Below are 23,161 nucleotides of genomic sequence, written 5' to 3' on the forward strand. Positions count from 1 at the left end.
GCGGAGGTGGGGTTGCCCTAACGAGCTATACCGAGTGATCAGCAGGGACCTGAGGCTGCATGGCAACCGACCAGGGTGGGGGACCTGAGGCTACACCCCGCACCTGATGGGGCTTGATGGTGGACCTCAGGCCACACCCCTCACCCAGCGAGGCTTGACAGGGAACCTCAAAGCATGCTCCCTGCCCCGGCTCAGGCCAGGGTAACTCAGGCCGTGCCCTTCTGCCCCAGTGCTGGGCCAGGGGACCTCAGGCCATGCCCCCTGCCCCAATGCCAAACCACGGGACCTGAGGATGCACCCCTGCCCTGGGCTGGGGGACCTGAGGTCACACCCTCCACCATGGCACTGGGCCAGGAGACCTGAGGCTTTTCCTCCTGCCCAGTGGGGCTTAACAGGGGACCTGAGGCTGCACCCCCACCCTGAGCTGGGCCAGGGGACCTGAGCTGTGACCCTGCTCAGTGGGATTTGATGGGGGTGGGGCCGGCCAGGTCTGGGTCTCGTGCGATTTTGAGATGCATGTGGGTGGGTGAGGACTTGACTCTGGGTCCCATGGCGTGCCCCAGACTCTGACAAGAGGAAGATTTTCATACACATTTTACTAATTTTCTTTCATCTCTGACATTTCTATTATAGAGAAAGGGCAAATAGCAATATTAAAATATTTCCTCTAATTCCCATTTAATGTGCATGAATTTCATGCACCGGGCAACTAGTTAGTAAATAAAATTTATTACATTGTGGTGTTTATGTTAAAAGGGAACTTAATGAGGAGATAGTTTCATTTTCTGTTTTATAAGTGCAATTGTAAACTAAGTTTAACTTCATCATTAATCTCAGTAGAGGCCTGGTGCACGAAATTTGTGCACGGGTGGGGGGTCCCTCAGCCTGGATTGTGAGAGGGTGCAGGCCAGGCAGAGGGACCCCACTGGTGCAGGATTGGGGCTGGGGAGGGACACGGGAGGTTGGCCAGCCGGGGAGGGGCTGTGGGAGGGCTCCAGGGCATGTCTGGCTCTTCTCGCTCAGTCCCGATCGGCCAGATGCCAGCAGCAAGCTAACTTATCAGTTGGAGTGTCTGCCCCCCTGGTGGTCAATGCATGTCATAGCAAGTGGTTGAGCAGCCTTAGCATATCATTAGCATATTATGCTTTGATTGGTTGAATGGCCGACTGAACGACCAGACACTTAGCATATTAGTCTTTTATTATGTCTAGAACTAGAGGCCTGGTGCACGAAATTTGTGCACGGGTGGGGGTCCCTCAGCCCGGCCTGCACTATCTCCAATCTCAGACTCCTTGGGGGATGACCTACTGCCTCTTGCAATCCGAGGTTGCTGGCTCCTAACCACTCGCCTGCCTGCCTGCCTGATCACCCCTTAACCCTCTGCCTGCCTGCCTGATCATCCCTAACCACCTCTGCCTGCCTGATCGCCCCTAACTGCTCCCCTACTGTCATGATTGCCCCTAACCGCCTCTGCCTCACCCCACACGCGGGACTCAGGATTCCCTCCTCTGGCCGGTCGCAGGCACCCAGGACCTGAGCTTCCCTCCCTCTGGCCAGCGGCAGGCATCCAGGACCTGGGCCGGCTTTGCCCAGGCCAGCTGCAGCCTCAGGGGACCATGGGCAGGCGGCTTTGCTCGGGCTGCAGCCGCAGGCACCCAGGACCAGGGGGCGGGTAGTTTGTCCCTCTTCTGGGCCGCAGCCCCAGCCACTGGCACCTGGGACCATGGGGTGGGCAGCTTGTCCCTCTCCCAGGCTGCAACCTGGCTGGTCCCTATTCCTCTCTCCCCAGTGTTGAGTGTCTGAGCCGTTACAGTGTGACATTAGGGCATGATGACATTAGGGCATGATGACCATTTGCATATTAGCTCTTTATTATATAGGACTAGAGTCCAGGTGCATGAAATTCATGCATGGGTAGGGTCCCTAAGCCTGGCTGACAATCAGGGCCAATAAGGTTCCCCGCCTCCACACCTCCCTGCCTCCTTCTTCCCTCACCACCTGTTCACCGCCACCATGGGGTTCCCCCTGCCTTCCCGCCTCCCCATCTTCTCCTTCCCTCACTCCCTCAGTGTCCCCCCATCACCACTGGTCACCTGCCATGTTCTGTGCCCCCCCCAGTGGTCAGCGCATGTCATAGTGAGTGATCAAACTTCTGGTCTCATTGTCAAACTTTTGAGGGGACACTTTGCATATTAGCCTTTTATATATATAGATTATAAGCTAAACCTGATATTGAATCTGATGAACTCATAAGGGATCCAAATATGGTTTCCAGTGATAGCCTTGAAGACAATTAAAAGTAAATAAATAAATGAATGATTTTAAAAGCAAAGTATCTCTTTGCCTTATAAATAGAAACAATGTATCAGTATAGTATATCAGGAACTCTGACATGACATATATATATGCAAAAAATTACACATATACACCCACACACTAGTTCTAATGGGTCAGAAACTGAGAGTGGTGCTCAGCAATTCCTGTTTGGAAAAGCCCTCCAGATGATTCTGATGGGTGCTAAAGATTAAAAAAACATTGGCTGGTACAATCATTTAAAAAAACCCAATGAGGTATCTAAGAGGTAAGGACTGAAGATAAGATGGAATCATAAAAAAAATAATTAATCCAAAAGAAGGCAGGAAAGGATTTTTACAAAGAAAACAAAAAGTGGGACAAATACAAAACACAAAGCAAGATGATAGATTTAAACACTATCATATACATAATGGATTTGAAATTATCTAAACATTCCAATTATAAGAAAAAGTTTGTGAAACTGTGTAAAATAGAACTTCAAGAAAATAAATATACTTATTTACTATAAATATGGCATATAATACATTAATATGTATAAATATGATATTGATTTAGCAACATAAAGTATTAAAATATATGGTAGGTTCAAAATAAAAAGGGTGGAAAAAAGATGTATTGTAAAAATGCTGATAAAATAAAAAGCTGTGGTGGCTAAATTAATATCAGACAAAGTAGATTTCAGAACAACGAATACTGTCATGAATAAAAAACATTATCACATTATAATGTTGTCGATATTAACTAAGAGGAAAAAACAGTTCTAAATGTGTATGTACTTAGTGATAACTTCTAAATACTTGAAGCACTCTATACTAATAAAGAGCTAATATGCGAATGGTCGATATGCCAAATGGTAAGACCAGGTCATTAGCATATTAGCTTGGGCATTGCTCTGGCAGAAGCGGGGAGGCTCCCAGAGGGAGGATTATCCCCTGCCAGGGAGGGCAGGAGTGAGAGCACATAGCGCCCCCCTCACCAGTCCTTCACCACCCACCACTCGCACTCTGAGTGCCGAGCGGCCCACCTGCGAGGGGAAGGAGCATAGCGCAGCAAGCAGGAGGCTTCTATGCTCTCCTCCGGCACCATGACAGGGCAGAGCTGCCTTGTTGCTTTGGCGTCCAGGCGGAAGCGGGTAGGATCCCAGAGAAGGTAGGACCAGCCCTAGGCGACTGGAGGACTGAGGGCGGGGCTTGAAGCGGCCAGAGAAGGCCAGAGGCTTTGGGGGCTGGGCCAGAAGCACTGGAGCTCTGTGTGGAGAGGTTCGGGTGTCAAGGCAGGGCAGCTCCCTGTGATTTCAAATCGTACGCTGAGCTTTTAGTAATATAAATAACTGAAAGAAGAAATAGATACCGTCATAAGCAGAGTTGGAGACTTTACCATTCCTCTCTCAATACTGATTATGTAGATAGGAAGTTAGAAAGTATATATTTGATTAGTTCAAACTAACAAGTTAGCTTAATATATACTTAACCTAAATGACAATTTAACATTTCTTTCCAATGTCTATTAAACTTACTAAGATAGAATCTTTGGCCATAAAAAAATATTCTAAGTAAAAATTAAAAGGATTGTTATCATATAATACTTCTTACTACAGTAAAATTTACCTTGAAAATAATAACAGGAGGATATCTGGAAAATCTTCCAAATATTTGGTGACTAAGCAATGCACTTCTAAATAACTCAAGTTCCTAAGAGACAATCTGAAATAAAATTAGGAAACATTTTGAACTAAAGGAAAATTAGAACTAAACACATCAAAATTTGGAGGGAAAAGCAAAAATAGTGCTTAGAAGGAAATAGATATCACTAAGTGCTTTCATTAGAGAAAAAAGATATCTAATCAATTACCTAATCTGTTACATCAAGAAACCAGAAAAAATAAAAAGTGCAAAGGATATAGAGCAGAGATTCTTTGAAAATAAATTTGATCACATTATCACGAGACTACAAGACTATGCCCTTTTTCCTTTACTTTGGGATCTTTCCTGCTATCCTTCACTCAAAAAACAAGCAAACATCAAAACATACAAAAACTCTGGTTATTGCAAATAAAAATATTTAGATTTCAAAACTGAAGTTTCTAATAATTCATTTTAGAGCATATTTGAAATTAAAACATATTTTTCTTTATTTCTGAAATTTCAGTATGGCAAAACTAACTCTCACTACTACAATTTACATATGCTTAACGGGTAGAAAACAGTCAAGCAACAGGAAGTATTGGAAGAAAAGCACACTGACACATATTTCAAATTTCAAGATACGTTCCTCATTACACTAAACATCATATTTTCAATGCACTTTAAAATGAAATTGACTGAGCCACATACTAAATTGCCCTAAATACATGAATTTTTTTTTAACCTCATGCAACTGATAAACAATCTCTGCCATCATTTATTTGTACCATAAAGGTTCTAACCCAGGGAAGGATTTTACCTTTAACCCTATATTATTTTATTTTATTTTTTAAATCCATTCCATTGCTACAGCTTTTGTGATTATTGTGAATTCTGATTCCAATACTGTGCTAGGGCCAATGTAACAAAGTACCACAACTGGGGGGTCTTAAACAGAAATTTATTATCTCACAAATTTTGGAGGTAAGAGGTTCCAGATCAAGGTGTCAGGTGGTCAGCGGGGTTGGTTCCTTGGGGGTCCGTGAGGGAGAAACCTATCCCATGCCTCCCTCCTCGCTTCTGGTGCTTTCTGGCCACCTTTGGTTTCTGCTGCATCACTCTGATCTCTGCCTGCATCATCACGTGGTGGTTCCCTGTGTGAGTCTGTGTCTGAATTTCCCCTTTTTATAAAGTACCAGTCATGTCGGATAAAGAGCCAAACCTACTGCAGCAGTATGAACTCATCTTCAGGATTATATCTGCTACCAGTCTGCTTCAAAATAAGGCCACAGCATGAGATACTAAAGGTCAAGACTTCAGCATATGAATTGGGAGGACACAATTCAACCCATACCAGACAATAAACATATTCTCTGTTTATCACAGCTTTCTTTTACTTTATTATAGAACTAGAGGCCTGATGCACAAAATTTGTGAAAGGGGCTCAGCCCTCACAGCCCCGGCTTCTCTGGAAGGTCATTCGGCTATCCAGTCTAATTAGCATATTACACTTTTATTATTATAGACTAGGGGCCCAGTGCACGAATTTGTGCAACTTGAAAGGAATCTTAGGCCGCAAGGCTATGGTGGGCACAAGGGTGGGTCTCGGCCCATCTTCATGCCCCTGCCTGGCCTCTCCCACCACGGCCCCTAGTCAGTCCCCTGTCTGCCAGCAGCCCCCCTCCTGCCACTGCTGTTCCCACATGCTGACAGCACTAGCCCCACTTGCAACTGCTGATGAGGGGCCAGCAGCTGCCTCTTGCACCTGCTGACAGTGCCAAGCGATTGGGACTGGCGCCGGGCGATGGCAGGAGGTGCGAACAGTGGCTCCAGTGCCGGCTGCGGGTGTGAGTGGGTCCGGCGCCAACAGCAGGTGTGAGCGTTCGGAGGGACCGCAGCGCATGCAAGCAAAGAATTATCAGTAACCACCAGAGGTTGCCCCTATGATAGCGACTGGCGCCATGCCTTGGTCTGGTGCCCCCGCTCACCTGCTCCACCATCCTGCCATGGCCAAAGCCCACCATGTTCCACGCTCTGCTGCCTGCTGCCAACACCCGCCATGTTCTGTGTGCACCCTTGGTGGTCAGCGCACGTCACAGCAACCGGTTGTTTGGTTCTTCCGCCATTTGGTCATTTGCATACTAGGGTTTTATATATAGAGATACATTTGAATGCCTTCCCATTGCAATTAAAATAAAAATCAATACATCAATATATTTAGCAAAAAACACATATCGTCTGACCCCTGTGTGTATCTCCAGTCTCTTTTCAAAATGCTCTTTGCTGTTTATGTTCCATTTACACTTCTTAAATTTTCTGATTGTATGAACTTGGCATCAGAATAGCCTCATAGTCACTGTTCTCTCTACCTTGAATGCACTTCACCACAGTCATCTCCTTATTCACTTAGTTAAAACTAAGTATCTTCTAGACACATCTTAAAACATCATTGCCTCATGCAAATGTTTCCTATGCCTAAACCTTACTCTAAACTACTACTTTCATTTGTGTGGTCTAGTGGATATTGAATTTTTAAGCATATGACACATTTGAAATATTGTCTTCTCTGGTGGTTGTAAATTACATGAGAACAGGAAATATGCCTGCCTGTTCATCAGTGTATTCCCAGTGCATGAGAGTAGGGTATTTGGCATGTGGTTAATGCTCAAAAATTAATTGCGTGAATAAGACAAGAGTCATATAAGCCAGTTGACAGCCAACAATGAAGCTGTTCAGCCAGCTGCTGATACACAAAATAGCATAATAATTCCATTCATATTTCTCCCTTATGCCCCAAATATTCCACAAGACATTAATACATAACATAGCATCTACATAACTTATAGCATCTACATTCAAATAATATTGATGAATGTCAGTGCCTAACATATTTCTATAGTCTATCAGAATAACAATCCCAAAAGAAAATTTAAGGCTAACATGGTATGTTGTGATTGAACCCATATTGACTACTGGTGATCATTCTTTTCATTTCAAATACCCATAAACTAGAACATAAAACATATTTGAGAAATATGTTTCTCACATATGTTAAATTTACCATTATTTATTTTACAGAATATAATTAGGTCTTTTTTGAAAACTAAAGCTGTGCATTTCTAATCATTTTGTAGGCTGTTTGAAGTATTACAAGGAACAGTTTGAAAGTAATTAATTATTAGTTAACACAGTTACTGCAAAGTCATGAAATTTTTTAACCAATTTTAGAAGAATTCATTGCTATCATAAAACCTGCACTATCCAATTAATAATTCAGCTATGTTAAGCATTATGTTGTTCTCTATGTAAATTATTCTTCAGATCCCTTGCAGAATAAAAGCTCTTTAAGAGTAGAAAACATATGTCATATATCCATGTTCCCTACAGAATTGGTGCATGCAGAGTAATGGCTCAGAATCATACCTCTCAGGCCTCAGATGCTATCACTTTTCTTTTTTCTCCCTCTGTTCCAGCCACACTGACTTTCCTGTTGTCTCTTGCATATGACAAACATGATCCTCCCTTGTGGCCACTGCCTTTACTCTTCCCTGTATTCTGCACAATCTTTCCCCAAATATTCACATGGTTTGTAGGTGTTGACTGAAACAGCATGTTATCAGAGAGGATTCCCTAATGACCCTCTCTATAACTGCTTAATAGTTAGTCAGCTCTGTTTTTATTCATAATAGTTTTTACCATGTAGCAAATGGTATGTTTATTACCTGTTTACTCTGTGTTTCTTCCAACTAGAATGAACGCTTCATGAGGACAGGAAACTGTGCTATTTTGTTACCGTTGTATCCTCAGTGTCTAGGACAGTTACTGCCATGCCATAGTAGGACCTCAAAGAGCACTTGTTGAATGAGTGAATGACAAATGAATAAATGAATGCACTGAATGTTTCCAAGATTTAATCAACTTATCCTGAGTCCATGTTTAACTGCTAAGTTGAACAATTTTGGTCAAACTATTGATAAACATGATGATAGGAGATTTGCAGTTCAGTTATAGAGTAGCAGAAATGAAAAACAGTGGTTTTATTGCTTTTATTTATTTGGCCATTATTATTTGCATCTTATCACTGCAAATAACTGGTCAGTAGGATTCTGTAATGCAAAACATGATAAGTAGTTGTGATCTGCACCAGAATTCCATAACTGTCTTTAATCCTAGCTGCTCATCATTTCTGGGGTCACACCAAAATGGGCCATAAGCAATTCATTTGTTAAGTAACTCAGATGAAATCTCTTTCAAGAAACCATTGGACCCTGACACTGGTAGTAACACTTCCATACTTTTTTATATAAGTCAGCTTATTATTATCTGTATAACTATTAGCAAGAAAATCATAATTGAGTTCATTTTACTAATATAGCATGGTTTCAGAATTTTTTTTTAAATTGTAGAATTGTGAGTGGTCAAATCAAAATGAATTTAAAACAATGGATATTTGGGGAGGCTTAACAATTACCATATTTTCAGTCATAAATGTGTTTTATATAGATCACACGTAGCCTTCAACAATATTGACCATCTCTTTACCATTATATAGTTGCAAAATCTAGTTGTATTTTACATGGACTCTTATTTTAAAATTATTTTACTAACATCACAGAGAAATAGCTCAAATCAAGTCAAAGCACTTTCTCTTTATTTCTATTTTCTTTTTGTTATTAAATAAGACTCATAAGACATCAAAAAATATGATCTCTATAGTACAGAAATGAAAATGCTATTAAAGATATTATTATAGCTTTTTATGCATTAAAAACATTGGAAAACATAAAAAATTAGATGGCTGAAGTGTAAATGAATCAGAACAGCTGAAATTAGATTTTTCTCCCAGTGTTTACTAATACAGGAATGTGATAATACATAAAACATTTACTCATGATTTGCGTAAGTATTCCATTATAATTACAAACATAAATACACATTTTAAAGTTTGCTCTTCAACAGAAGATATATTATCAAATATCCTTTACTACGTGTTTTTCTTTTCAGGATCTAAAGTAATACATTCTATAGTTTCTCATAAAATACCATTCAGTTTGAAAGTAGAAACAGAGAATTGCCTTCATAAGAAATCACTTTTATACAAAATTAGAGGCCCAGTGCATGAAATTCATGCACGGGGGGAGGGGGGAGCAGGGGGGGGTGGCCTGCACCCTCTCTAATCACAATCTGGGACTGCTGGCTCCTAACCACTCACCTGCCTGCCTGTCTGCCTGATTGCCCCTAATCCCTCTGCCTGCCTGCCTGATGCCCCTAACTGCTCTCCCTTCCAACCTGATCGCCCTTAACTGCCCTCCCCTGCCAGCCTGATAGCCCCTAACTGTTCTCCCCTGCTGGCCTGATCACCCCTAACTTCTCTCCCTTGACGGCCTGATTACCCCTAACCACCTCTGCCTTGGCCCCCGACACTGTGGCTTTGTCTGGAAGACATCCGGAAGACATCCAGTCTAATTAACATATTACCCTTTTATTAGTATAGATAATGTTGAATGTAAACTGTAATGAAAATATTTAATTACTTTCCCAGGCGGCTGCCGAAGATGGCGGAGGGGCAGGTCTTGGTGCTTGATGGCGGAGGCCATCTCCTGAGCCGCCTGGCGGCCATCGTGGCCAAGCAGGTACTGCTGGGCCCAAAGGTGGTGGTTGTGCGCTGTGAGGGCATCAACATTTCTGGCAATTTCTACAGAAACAAGTTGAAGTACCTGGCCTTCCTGCGCAAACGGATGAACACCAACCCGTCCCGTGGCCCTTACCACTTCCGAGCCCCCAGCCGCATCTTTTGGCGGACGGTGCGAGGCATGCTGCCCCACAAGACCAAGCGAGGCCAGGCCGCCTTGGACCGCCTCAAGGTGTTTGACGGGATCCCACCGCCCTATGACAAGAAAAAGCGAATGGTGGTTCCCGCTGCCCTCAAGGTTGTGCGTCTGAAGCCTACCCGGAAGTTTGCCTACCTTGGGCGCCTGGCTCATGAGGTTGGCTGGAAGTACCAGGCCGTCACAGCCACCCTGGAGGAGAAGAGGAAGGAGAAGGCCAAGATGCATTACCGCAAGAAAAAGCAGCTCATGAGGCTACGGAAACAGGCCGAAAAGAACGTGGAGAAGAAAATTAACAAATTCACAGAGGTCCTCAAGACCCATGGACTCCTGGTCTGAGCCCAATAAAATTGACTGTTATTCCTCAAAAAAAAAAAAAGAAAAAGAAAATATTTAATTAATAAATATAAATCACTATTCATGAGTAGTGTAGTTGGCCTCATGAAATTCCTTATTATTTTATTGAAAGTCTATATTATCAATATAGTAGTATGTCTCTTAAACATAATGATGCCTCAAAGGGGAAAAAAAAACACGTATTTAATAGGTAGCAGGCTCCAATATCAGGTAATATTTTACATAAGAAAGTTTACCTTTACTCATTACAGAGGAAAGTTTTATTCACAGCTAATATTAGTAGCATTGTGTGCATTTAATCATGTTTTTTAAAATTGCCTTCAACAATTGTATTGGGGTGGCAATTAATGTTTTAGGCTTATAATCCTCTCCAGGTCATTCACTTTATAAAAATAAAGTTTTCTTCTTCTGCTTCTTGTGATAGTTGAAAATATTACTGAAAATTGCACTGTGTGTTGCCAGGGAAAATGTGCATCAAGCAATCAGAATTCACAGAGCACCATTCTTCACTCCCCATTCCCTCCCAGAAGCATGTGCTGTATTTCTCACAGACGGATGCAGAGCTGTCTAGTCAACAGTTCTAATGCGTCTGAGCTCAGTATCAAGTTGATACTATAACCTAGAAGGAGATTAAAAATAGAATGATTCATTGTTGGTTGTTAATAATTGGAGTTGCAGAGTCTTGGAAGTTAAAGACACATGTATTGAAAAAGTTCAAGTATTATTTTTATATTCATGCCTTCTACTTCACCCTGTAGGTTTGGTAGATAGAGTGTTAGGAAAAAGAAAATTAAATGGAGATTCAATAACTATGCATATTTTCTATTTTTTCTATCCTTTACCTTTTCAATTGTTAAGTAACTACCAGTGCTTTATCTTGGAATAGATCTAGATGGAATCCAAGCTCTCTCTTTTATTAATTAATAAAATATTGAACTGTAGCTGAAATACATTTCAAATCATTCCAATGTCCAAAGAATAGCTTGTCCCCTTTTCTGATTTTTTGTTTGTTTTCCTGAATCAACATAATTAAAGAAAACACCAGTTTCTGTTCTTTATTTCCTTAAACCTCTTTTCTTTTCCACTTTGAGACTTGGAATACAATAGGAAGGCATAGAAACTCGGATGTAAAAACATATATAACTAGGGGCCTATGCATGAAATTTGTACACGGAGGCGGGGTCCCCTCAGCCCAGCCTGCACCCTCTCCAATCCAGGACTCCTCAGGGGATGTCCGACTGCCAGTTTAGGCTCTATCCTGGGGACATCCCTCTCACCATCCGGGACCACTGGCTCCTAACTGCTCACCTGCCTGCCAGCCTGATCACTCCTAACCACCTCTGCCTGCTGGTCTGATCACCTCCAACTTCCCCCCCTGCCAGCCTGATCACTCCCAAATGCCCCTGCCTGCCGGCCTGGTCACCCCATGCAGTCTGCTGTTCAGTCGTTTGGTCTTTCCTCACTAACCCCCCTGCCAGCCTGGTTGTCCCATACAGCTTGCTGTTCCATTGTCCACCCGGTTGTTTCAGTTGTGACGGCCCCTGGCATTTTATATATTATGATGTTAGCCAAAATAGGAAACAGAATAATCTAGAGAAAGAATGAATAATTTTGATTTTAAATGATTAAATTAGTATTTTCTATTCTTCCTGTGGATCATAAAAGTTATTAAAATTTAAGGGTTTCAACAATTTTCTACTTTGTCCTTTTCATTTTTTCAAGTGAAGAGAGTAAGTTATTTATTTATTTATTTCCTCATAGCTGTCATTGAAAAATTAATTAAATGCATGCCACATGTATACTATGGCCCAAATGTTTGTGCCCCATCAAAATTCAAATGGTGAAATTCTAATGTCCAATACCATGGTATTAGTACCTGGGGCCTTTGGGCGCTAATTAAATCATGAGGGTGAAGTCCTCATGAATGGGATTTGAACTCTTGTAAACTCCCTAGTCTTTTACACCATGTGAGGATACATGGAAAATCTGCAACCCAGAAGAAGCCCTCACCCAACTGTGGTGCCACCCTTGGACTTTGGACTTCCAGCCTCCAGAACTGTGAGAAATAGATTTCTGTTGTTTATAAGCTGACCCAGTCTATTGCATTTTGTTACTGCAGTCTGAACTGACTAAGACAATGTGGGACACTGGCCTGGAATTCAAAATTATATATATTCATCATCATCTTTTCCAAATGCAATTAGTATCTTTCAGCTTCTGAGTAAAAATGAATTAAGATAGTAAAAACTTGTGCACCCTGACTTTGCACATTCTTAAATAAGCTACTCATAAACTACACCACATTTCTGTTTAAATCTGACAACAAATTTGGTTTCCCCCTGGCCAGGTGGCTGGGATGGTTGGCGTGTCCTCATGTGAACAGAAAGTTTGCTGGTTCAATCCTGGTCAGGCCACATACCTAGATTATATTTTAATCCCCAGTCCCGAGTACTGAAGGCAACTGATGGGTGTTTCTTTCCACATCAATGTTTCTCTGTTTCCCTTACTCTCTCTCTTAAAAAAATCAAGAAAAATAGCCTGGCTGGTGTGACTCGGTGGTTGAGTGTTGACATATGAACCAGGAGGTCAAGGCTAGATTCCTGGTTAGGGCACATGCTGAGGTTGTGGACTCAATCCCCAGTAGGGGGCGTGCAGGAGGCAACCAATCAATAATTCTCTCTCATCATTGATGTTTCTATTTCTCTCCTTCTTCTTTCTTGTCTGAAATCAATAAAAACATATTTTTTTAAAAAAAGCAAGAAAAACATATCCTTGCTTGATACAGCTGGAAGTCAGCTGTATCAAGCAAGGAAATAAATGATGGAGGGTGAAACTGAGTCAGTGCTGAGGGTCAAAGAGGAGGAAACAAATGCTGTCAGCACTAAGAATAAGCGATGTATAAGTTATAATAAGCCTTGGACATATCCCTCTCACACACACTCATTCACAACACAGTTGAATCTTCAGGGGTTTAAGTTGCCTCAGCCTAGGGGCTACAGAGACCAGGAATCAAAAGAACATGCCACCAATTTGCTGGCCCATGGTTTACCCAGTTAACTGGTATCCTTAGGAGTCATTGATCTATAGTTGCTTCTAATGGCAATAAAAGTTTTAGAAAGAACTCTTGCCTTTAAAACAACTGACTAAGTTGTTTAAGAAGAGCTAAAAGGCCCTAGATAACACTCTCTTTTTTTCCCTGCAACAATTGATAAGCCACTCAGAAAACCAATAAATATTTTTAAAGAATAATAAATCCAGATAAATAAAGGACTTGGGGTGGATTTTGAATTAGCAAATGTAATTATAACTGACTTGCAGCATAACCAAGTGTTTATAATGTAGCACAAAGGAGACACTGCCCAAAGGGTCTAAATGGACAGCTATTCAAACATTTGTGAAATAGTGGTGATTCTAGTGTTGTCTGCTCCCTGCAGATGATATTAGATGCCTCTGGAATACTTCAGGAGAGCATAAGAAGATATAACAACGCTTTAAACAAGTATCAGTGTGTGAGTGGGTGCCAGACAAGCATGCATTTACAAGTAAATTAAATCTGTTTACCACTTATTGATAGCATTTTCAGGGATATCAAAAGGGATGTCATTATCCCACAGATAACTTCTTCTGGGCATTATATCATTTATGTCAAAGAGATGGCACTTCTCCCTTAAAGGCACGTCTGGTAGGTGTGGATAGGTTTCAGCCGAAAAAGTTTTACAATATATTTCAGATCCTGTTCATGAAAAGGACATGGGTCTCTTGGCAGCCGTAATAGAGACATCTGCTTCTTTGTTTAAGTCTGCCTTTCTGCCTTTTTTTTTTTATAATCACCATAGTAAGTCTCAATTAACTGGTTGTATAAATATTATTATTATTATTGATATGGATACTATTATAATTATGATTACTTAGAAGTTATCCCTGTGGCCTGTAACTTGGTGATTTTGTTGATTTGAAGGTGTGTATTTGTGTCTTAGCCATTTCTCACAGAGCCAAAGAAGGTTCAGCATAACTTTGAGCAGCATTTATAATTAGTTAGAGAAAACTTAAGAAGAACCTGCAATATGCTTGTGCTTACAAAGAAAACGTTGGAGTTTTAGCCTCTTATTATTATACTAGAGGCCTGGTGCATGAAAATTCATGCACGGGGGCGGGGGGCGGGGGGAGTCCCTCAGCCCAGCCTACCTCCTCTCACAGTCCAGGACCCCTCAGGGGTGGGAGGTGACCCGGCGATCTGCGGAAGGTGATGCCCCATCACACCTCTGCTGCTGCCACTGCCAGCAGTGCAAGCCTCGGCCGGCCCTGGTTACCTGCACCTCGGGCTGGTCCTGGGCAGTGGGGCAGCCAATATCTGAGGCTTGTCTGCACCTCATGCCGGCCCTGGGCAGCTGGGCAGCTGCCATCCGAGGCTTGCCTGAGCCTCAGACTGGCCCTGGGCAGCTGGGGGGCTGAGGGAACTGGGCGCCGCCATCTTGTGCAGCCCTGGGCGGCTGGGGGGCTGCGGGAACTGGGCGCCGCCATCTTGTGTCTGTGGGCACTGCCATCTTTGAGACAGCGTGAGGGTCATTTAGCGTATTCCCTCTTTATTAGATAGGATATAAAGTCTTATCTGTTAAACATTTAAAAAGCAATTCCTTCCACAATATATGCCTTTCAGCTGGGTCAGGGACTTGCACTATTCAATGTTTAAGATAGTAGACCTATTAATTAAATGTAAAAATGTACAAAATGAGTAAAAAGGAAATATATTGAGCAACATAATTAGGATCTGGAGATATATACAGTATCTGAAATAGTGAGCCTTTCCTACGTAGATGAAATTTAGAATAAATGAAAATTTTATTTGAAAAACAAAATACCCCAAATTTTCATGATGATTCAGTCATATCTAAAAAGGAGGACAAGTAGCAAGTCCCAATAGTGGCCCAATGGTTAGCCTAAATGACATTTTTTAGTACAAGTTGAAATGTAGAACAGCATTTTTCAGATACAACTGCAACCAGATGAGCTTAACTAGAGCTGCAACCTGGTAAGTTTAGCCAACTGTAAAGGAGAAATCAACATGTAGTCAACCACATAGTGTATATAAGCAATGGCTAACCCTCCCTTCCCAGAGACAGAGCTTTGGATGGGAATCCCCTGTCTTCTTAATTTATTGCAGGTAAATATTAAATAGAACATCTCAAGGGGAAAACCCTTTGACTTCAGTAACAATATTGCATCAGTTTTGGAATAACAATCAGAAAGAAATATAGTGGAAGTTGCATGTATTCAGAGAAGTGACATCAGGATATTAAAGCTTAAAAAAAAGGTTCAGTTACTGGTTTGCTTATGGTCCACCTCTTCTACTTCATGATAACACATGAGCATAGTCCCAAATCTTTCAGTGAAAGACAGTTATCTCAAAGGCCTAGCACAATACCTGGCACAGAGTAGGTATTCAATATGTCAATGTATATTTTTGATAGACTTAATAAAATTAGATTTCCCTGCTCTATGCAATACTTTGGGACTCAGAATAGCTGTCCTGAAATAATTTAAAAGCTGTTTTTTGAAAGCTTAGATATATTCTATATGTTAATGGTAGGAAGAAAAGAGAGAAAAAAATTTAATTTAAAGAAAAAAAATAATAGTCATTTATTCATTGATTCTCATTGTTTTACTTTGCATCCTAGAAAGGAAGAAAGTATCTAAAAAGTGTGTCAAAACTTTTAGGAATAGTTTGGTGATATTTTGAGCTTAAGTTAGGACTGCATTTATTTTTCACTATTACACTATTTGCAAATGATTATTATAGCAATAATATAATAGTGATTTTTATAGCAAAATAATTCAGTAATAATGTAGATTAGATTATTCAGGGTGGGGCCGATTGGGGGGTTGGGGCACCGCCCCCTGTCACACTCAAGGCAGGGTCGATGGGAAGGTTGCGGCGCATATTTAAAAGAACCTCCTCACTCATGTTAAATAAACATTAGTGTATTTGCTACAAAATTCCTAACTTTACCTAATTAATGACTGAAGCTGTAAACATGAATGTTTTGTTTTATGGACCATACAATTATAAGCTGAATTAATATTCTTTTCCCCCTTGGTATGCATAACACAAACAGACACATATGTCATTAGAGTAAACCTAAGCATTTTAGATACTAAAAATTAAATATTTCTATGTCCATAAAATTAGAACCAATTGAAGACTAAAATTGACATATGTGTTTGTAGCACTGGTACTATTCCTTGATAGTCAGAGTTCATATTTGGCAAAAGAAGATATGAGATACACGTTTTCTTCTCTTTCCTTTTATTAATTTTACTGGGATGACATTTGTTAATAAGATTATATAAGTTGTGTCCTTGCCTGTGTGACTCAGTTGGTTGAGCATAGTCCCATGCACCAAAAGGTTGTAGGTTCAATTCTCAGTCAGGGCACATACCTAGGTTGCAGGTTAGCTCCCCGGTTAGGGGACATTCAGAATGTAGCCCATAGATGTTTCTCTCTGACCTTTTCTCTTCTCTCTCTCTCTCTTCCTCTCTCTCTATGTCCATAAAGATTTAATAAAAGATTACATAGGTTTCAAGTGTACATTTCTATGATATATGATCTTCATATTGCATTGTGTGCCCACCACCCAAAGGCAAATCATCTTCTATCACCATATATTTGACCCCTTTACCCTTTTCTAACTCCCACTCCCTTACCTTTGGAAACTACCATACTGTTGTGTAGGGAGCAGCTCTAAGGTCAAGCCTCAGACTGACCTGTTGCAGGGCCACAAACAAGTCCCAGCTTGGAGGGCAGAGCCCTCTTAGCATAATTAAGCTTGACCTTACAGTCCTCCCTTGCTCCTTCCGAGGTAGCTAATGGGCTGTAGGAGGTGCAGCAAATGCTGCCAAAACAAGGTGAAACTCACAAGAACTTTGTAAACATGTTGACCACTATCCTTGTTTTTCTTTGTGTGCTCTGACTATAAAATAAAGTCTCTGCTTGCAGGCCATGGCACTGACTCTCCATCAGAGAAGCAGTGTCCTACCAAGCCCCAGCTGTATTCTCTTGTCTATTTTCTTTAATCCTTCACGGCCCCTCCTCAGGCTCACTGAACCTGCCATGCTGGATGCGGCACACTGTTGTCTGAATTTAAGAGTTTTTGTTTGTCTGTTTTTCTTGATGGTAATATAAACTTGTAGAGCCACTATGAAAAACAGTATAAAGGTTCCTCAAAAATTTAAGAACAGGGTTACCATATGACCCTGCAATCCTCTTCTGGGCATCTACCTGGAAAAGTTGACATTTATTTGCAAAGATATGTATACACCCCTATGTTCATTGCAGCACTATTCATGGCAGTCAAGACATAGAAACAACTGAAGTGTCCTTCAATAGATGATTGGATAAAGATGTGGTACATGTATACAATGAAATACTATTCAACCATAAGAAAAGATAAAATACTACCATTTGCAACAACATGGATGAACCTTGAGAATATTATTCTAAGCAAAATAAGTCAGTCAGAAAAAGCTAAAAACCATATGGTTTCACTCATCTGCCAGACATAAAACTGAAAGCAACAAATGAACAACTGAGATATGCTTTTTTTAAAACACAATGATTTGTGGTATTATTTGAAAAACATTTTAAAAATATAAAGAGTAAGAATTACAGTTACTGAGAACCCCAAACTGTAACCAGTAATGTAAAAAATATAGGGAAATTTTTATAAGGCTTAGCAAATCAATCCTCAATAACATTAAAAGAATTATATGACTAACTGATTATTTTTTAGTAATTAAGGTGGATAGGCTGATTTATATAAAAAGCCAAATAAACAAAATAGAATTGTAGTATAAAATTTAATTGTATTCTATTATGTTTAATGCTGAGGTTATTATATTTCTATAGGTCATAGACTATATTCTATTGTGGAAACTTTGTATGGGTATTTTAAAATAGAATGTAATGATTCCACAATAGTCACCCAAAAACTCTATCAAGTCTCTTTACATTTTCACTGCCTTGGAAATTCACTTTTTCATCAAATATATATTAAGTTTTTGGAAAATGTCAGAAACTTTGTAAATGCCAAGGATATATCCTATATAATAAAATGCCAGTGTAACAACCGGAATGACTGATTGACCAGTTGCTATGAGGTGCATTGACCATCTCTCTGTCCCTTCCCCCAGCCTGCAGGCTCCAATCACTGGATGGCCAACAGGAAACCACAGGGAACGGGGCTGGGTGGCAGCAGGGCAGAACTGGGGACTGGTGAGTAGGGCCGAAGGCAGACTTCTTGGTCTCTCCTCCCAGCCTCCAGGCTCCCATTGATCCTCAGTTTTTTTCTGAAAGGAACATGGTGGTTCCACTGCGCAGCCTCCCGGGATGAGGACTCACCACTGTGAGAGGCTCTGGAGTGGGTACTTCAACAAGGACTTCAGTGCCTGCAACAACCCTCAGCCTTCACTGCTGGGTGGTGGATGGAGAACATCAGCTTTAAAACACACACACCCTCCTCAGGAAGAACCTGCCACCTGCTACTCTATAGCTATTTCTGTGTCTGCAAGAAACTGCCTATGCTCCTCCCTGCAGGATGGGTGGGGCCAGAGCCTGAGCTGAGCAGTTCTGCAATGGAGGAGGGGCCGAGCCAAGCAGCTGAGCCAGTGCAGGGACAGAGGGAGGGAGGGAGGGGGGGGCAGGAGCAAGGGGGCAGCCCTGGTTCCCTTCACCTCCTCCTACAGGCATAGCCCTTCCTGGTTGAGTTTCCCACATCATTGTTAGGGTTTTGGCTGGTAACACTGGCTGTGAAAGGGTTCACAAGGGAGAGAAGAGACAGGTGGAGACAGAGGACGTTTATTTTACTTCTTTAAAGGGGGCAAAGAGCCAGATGCCCTTTGATGGCACAAGGCACCTAAGGCAGAGTGGGCTGTTCTTTTGATCGACGGATGGCGAACGAGGAACCGGGGTGGGTGGAGGCAGCGGCGCTGGACTGGGGACTAGTGAGCAAGCGGAAGATGGCCCTGATCCAGGTTAGGCCTATTGACCTACCTGCACGATTTCATGCGCTGGGTCTCTAGTAAATTAATAAGACAAAAGTCCAGGCCTTTAAAGATTTCAAAGTTTTCTGGGGACCAGAGACACAGTATCCAGAAAGCATATTATAAACATGAATTCTTATAATGAAAACAAGAACCAGTGCACCAAGATTTGCATAAGAAGAATGACTTCCATTTGCTAGTGAAAATAAGTAGGAATTTGCAAGGGATAGTGTATAAGGGCATGAAAGCATACAGCTTGTTCAAAAACATTAGGGACATAAGTTTCCAAGAAGCACATGAAACCTGGGGCACTGTGGGTTAGAGCCAAATTGTAAATATGCTTATATGGAATGATGACTACAGATTATAACCCGAAGAGTACTTAAGGAAAGAATCAAATAACTTACTGAGCAGAACTCAAACTGATTCAAATATTTTGGAAGCTATTGCTGCTCATTATAGAGATGGCCTAGAGTGAAGGGACAGTAGAAATAAATAGGCTGAAAACAGGACTGTGATGTAGTTTTGGAATTATTATAAGATACTTAAGGCTGTGGCCAAATTTCAAGAGTCATGTCCATTAGAGTGTGATGATTTTGAATCCATTTAGCTAAGTTAAAACTAACAGAATTAATTTTCCTGTGTCATTCCATGTTAGGTTGGCCATAAATACATAAGATTTAAAAGAAACAAGCATTATGCTTTTAAGGTTGGTGGATTGCACAAAGGTCTGTTTCTTCTTGTTCACGTTGTCATTATTCTCCTCCTCTACACACTTATATTCTCTACCTGGTCCCAAAGCTGATGCCATGTTTCAGGTTTCTGTTAAAGACTATTAGTTTGGGAATCAAATAATTCTCTGGCAAGCTATTGCTGAATAATAAGCCGCTTCAATACTTAACGGTATAAAACAAGCATTTGATTGTGTTCAATGACATATGGTTCAGAAGTTTGGACAGGGCTCAATGGGGATAGCTTGTCTTCACACCATGATGATTGGGACTCAGGTAAATTAGCCCAAATGGCTGGCTATGGCTGAGATGGTTGAACTAGATCATATGTTTTGGATTCATAAGCCTAGTTATGGCTGCCATCTGGATTCCACTGTTCTCCATATCATCATTGCTGGGACTGGAATATTTAAAAGAACCTCCTCACTCATTTGCTTAGTGCCTGGGCTAGAATGGATGTAAAAGCTGATGGCTAACTGGGCTTCTTGGTCTCTGGGCTTTTCTCTCTTTCCTTGCAGCTTCACCATGTGGACTTCCTCATTAATTGGTATTCAAATGATAGACATCTTCCATGGTAGCTGATTTGACCTACAGCAAACATTCCTCCAAGGGATCTGGGTAGAAGCTAGCCACAGAAGTCCCAGAATGTCATTTCCATTGTATTTTATCGTTTAAACTTACAAAAGCCAGTCCAGACAAGGGAGCAGCTCTGCCTCTCATAAAAGGAATGGCAAAGAAGTTTCAGCCATTTTCAATCAAGCACAGAGTAAACAAAAGCTGTGTGTAGAAAACATAAAGGTAAATGAAAACCAGGAATAATTGAGATTTTCAAAGTAGATTGAATGATTACTTCATTAATGGATAGTGAGATAATGCTGGCTTCCATGGGTTGAGCTTGAGGTCTAGCATCTAACTTTAACTAAATGCATAGAGATCAAACACTAGCTACAGGCAAGTTTAGATTGCGAAATCTTCACCATACTCATGTATAAGATACAGAATAAGAGAAAATACAACTTTTAACTTCATAAGAGAAAATGCAACTTTTAACTTCAGAGTATTACTTGATATATGAAAAGAAAGCAACTGATCATATATTTTATAATCTTTTGCTGTTAAAGCCAGACTTCTTGCTGGAACAGTTCCTGCATGGAGTTAAGTTTAGGGATCCCGCTTATGTAGGTCTTTGCAGTATACATGAGCAAATGGCCGACTTGTAGATGTTGAAAGGCTGAGTTGCAGTATCACAGGTTATTTGCTTGCGCTTTGAAAATGGTGATGGGCATGGGGAGAGGAAATAAGAATGCTGCTGCTGAAGCAATGCTGTGTTATCCTCCCTTAGATTTGCCAGTCTCTGGAAGCTGCTGCAGTTGTAAAAGTGAAACAGGGCCACATACTAGTGTATGATTCATCTACTTGAAACAAGGAAAGTAGTGGAAGCTGTTAGACTAGAGGGGAAGCAAAGAAAAGGTCCTGATTGCTGGAAGGAAGAGGGGTGAAATAAAAAGAAATGCAGGTTCTAGTTCTTTCTCACCTTTCTGAATCTTATTTTCTTCCTCTGTGAAATAAAGGGATTGAGCAGAGATCTTTAATATCCTCCCAATTCTGCAATTGACTTAGGAAAATAATAGAGGTCAGTTTCTTGCTAATCGAAATGTGAGGATAACGCCAATGCAACATATGCCATGGATCCACATGGTTGCATGTCTTAGTTCATCTGGATGATCTTTACCTCTTCTCATTTAAAGTAATTATAAAGCTGGGATTTTCAGGAACAATCTTATTTTAAAAAGTCTAACTATGCCTCCATATTATTCAGACCACAAATCTGAGCATTAAGTGTGAAAATTTATTACTATAAGTAGAAACATGTTTGCCAAGACTCCATGTCCCAACAAGACAAGTCTCCAAGATGAGAAACATTTGTCTTTAGCGAAAGGTATGTGAGAAGTTATGCTGCAGTCTAATCCTATCTAATAAAGAGGAAATAGGCTAATTGACCCTCACACCATTGCAAAGATGGTGGTGCCCACAGCCAATAAGGAGGGAATATGCTAATTGACTGTCCCATCCTCAAAGATGGTGGTGCCCACAGCTAATAAGAAGGGAATATGCTAATTGACTGCCACGCCCTCAAAGATGGTGGTGCCCACAGCCACAAGATGGCAGCGCCCAGTCCCCTCAGCCCCCAGCTGCCCAGGGCCAGCCTGAGGCTCACGTAACCAGGGATGGCTGAGGCTTGTGCCAAAATAAAATGAAATGTATATAATATAGACAAACAGGAACAATTGGGTATCAAATGCCAAATACAAACTGACTTCCTACCAATAAATGTCTATGAAAATTTATTTCAGTTTATCAAAGCCAGTGATGAAGTATATTTTACTCTGTAATGTTTGTACAAAGTACCACTTTGGCTTTTTGGAAATGTTACAGAATGAGATAGTCCCTGGTTCCCACGTGCTGACAGTCTTTTTTAATGTTTCCCAAAATGCTGAATTATTTCCAAAAATGTTATAGAATGGAAGTGTTTAGCTCCATATCAACACACAGAAGTAAATATTGTAAATTTTTAAATAGAAAAAATCAGGAAGGACACTAGTGATTTTCCCATGATCACTTAAAAGAAATCCTTGATAAGTGATATTATATCATTTTTTACAAATATTGGCAAAAATATTCCTGAATAGTTTTGATTACATAATCTAGTCAACACTGTCATGTGTTAATTCATGAAAATGTGAATACAAATTCTTCTGAATCCATGCTAATTTTTGCCCTCATATGAGACCTGAAGCTGGTTTTCATAAAAGTTGCAAAAGGAACGGTTTGGGAATAGTTCTGCTGCCAACAGTGTAGCTAAAATAAGACTCATCTTTTCCTGTTGAACAATCCTGGCATTTAATCCCAATATAATAGATGTTAAAGTAGACAAAGAGATGATCAGGAAGGAGAAAAAACATAATATCCACTGACTCTGGGAAATGTCAGTATCACAAGGTGTAGTGTGAGACCTTCAAAAGCAAATGATAAATGTGTACCTTTGTCAAGTTGTTATGGGTTACAGTCAAGTTCTCCGTGGTCATTTCTTTAAAAGTCAGTTTTTTGGGTGTTTTTTTATAGAATGAGAGGTTGAAGAATCATTTTCTTTGGGGAATTTTAAGAAAATACTACTTTAAAGAACAGTTGCAGCTAAGTTTGTACTGTACTTAAGAGAATAAGATATAGAAATTTCCAAAGTCTCATCTAGCTCTATAATATAATAATGTGA

At 40.8% G+C, this 23,161-nt stretch overlaps 1 protein-coding gene across 1 annotated transcript; it reads left to right on the forward strand.

The window, feature by feature from the left end:
• Positions 1–9,469: 9,469 nt before the first annotated feature.
• Positions 9,470–10,156, forward strand: LOC102263791 (60S ribosomal protein L13a). The gene has a single exon (XM_005884516.2). It carries the CDS (start codon positions 9,494–9,496, stop codon positions 10,103–10,105), a length of 612 nt encoding a protein of 203 aa, XP_005884578.1. The 5' UTR covers positions 9,470–9,493; the 3' UTR covers positions 10,106–10,156.
• The last annotated feature ends 13,005 nt before the right edge of the window (positions 10,157–23,161 follow it).

This window comes from Myotis brandtii, unplaced genomic scaffold, assembly GCF_000412655.1.
Source record: "Myotis brandtii unplaced genomic scaffold, ASM41265v1 scaffold837, whole genome shotgun sequence".
NCBI classification, from domain to species: Eukaryota; Metazoa; Chordata; class Mammalia; order Chiroptera; family Vespertilionidae; genus Myotis; species Myotis brandtii.

Coding starts and splice junctions, on each gene's coding strand:
- LOC102263791 (XM_005884516.2), top strand. CDS start 9,494: ATGGCGGAGGGGCAGGTCTTGGTGCTTGATGGCGGAGGCCATCTCCTG.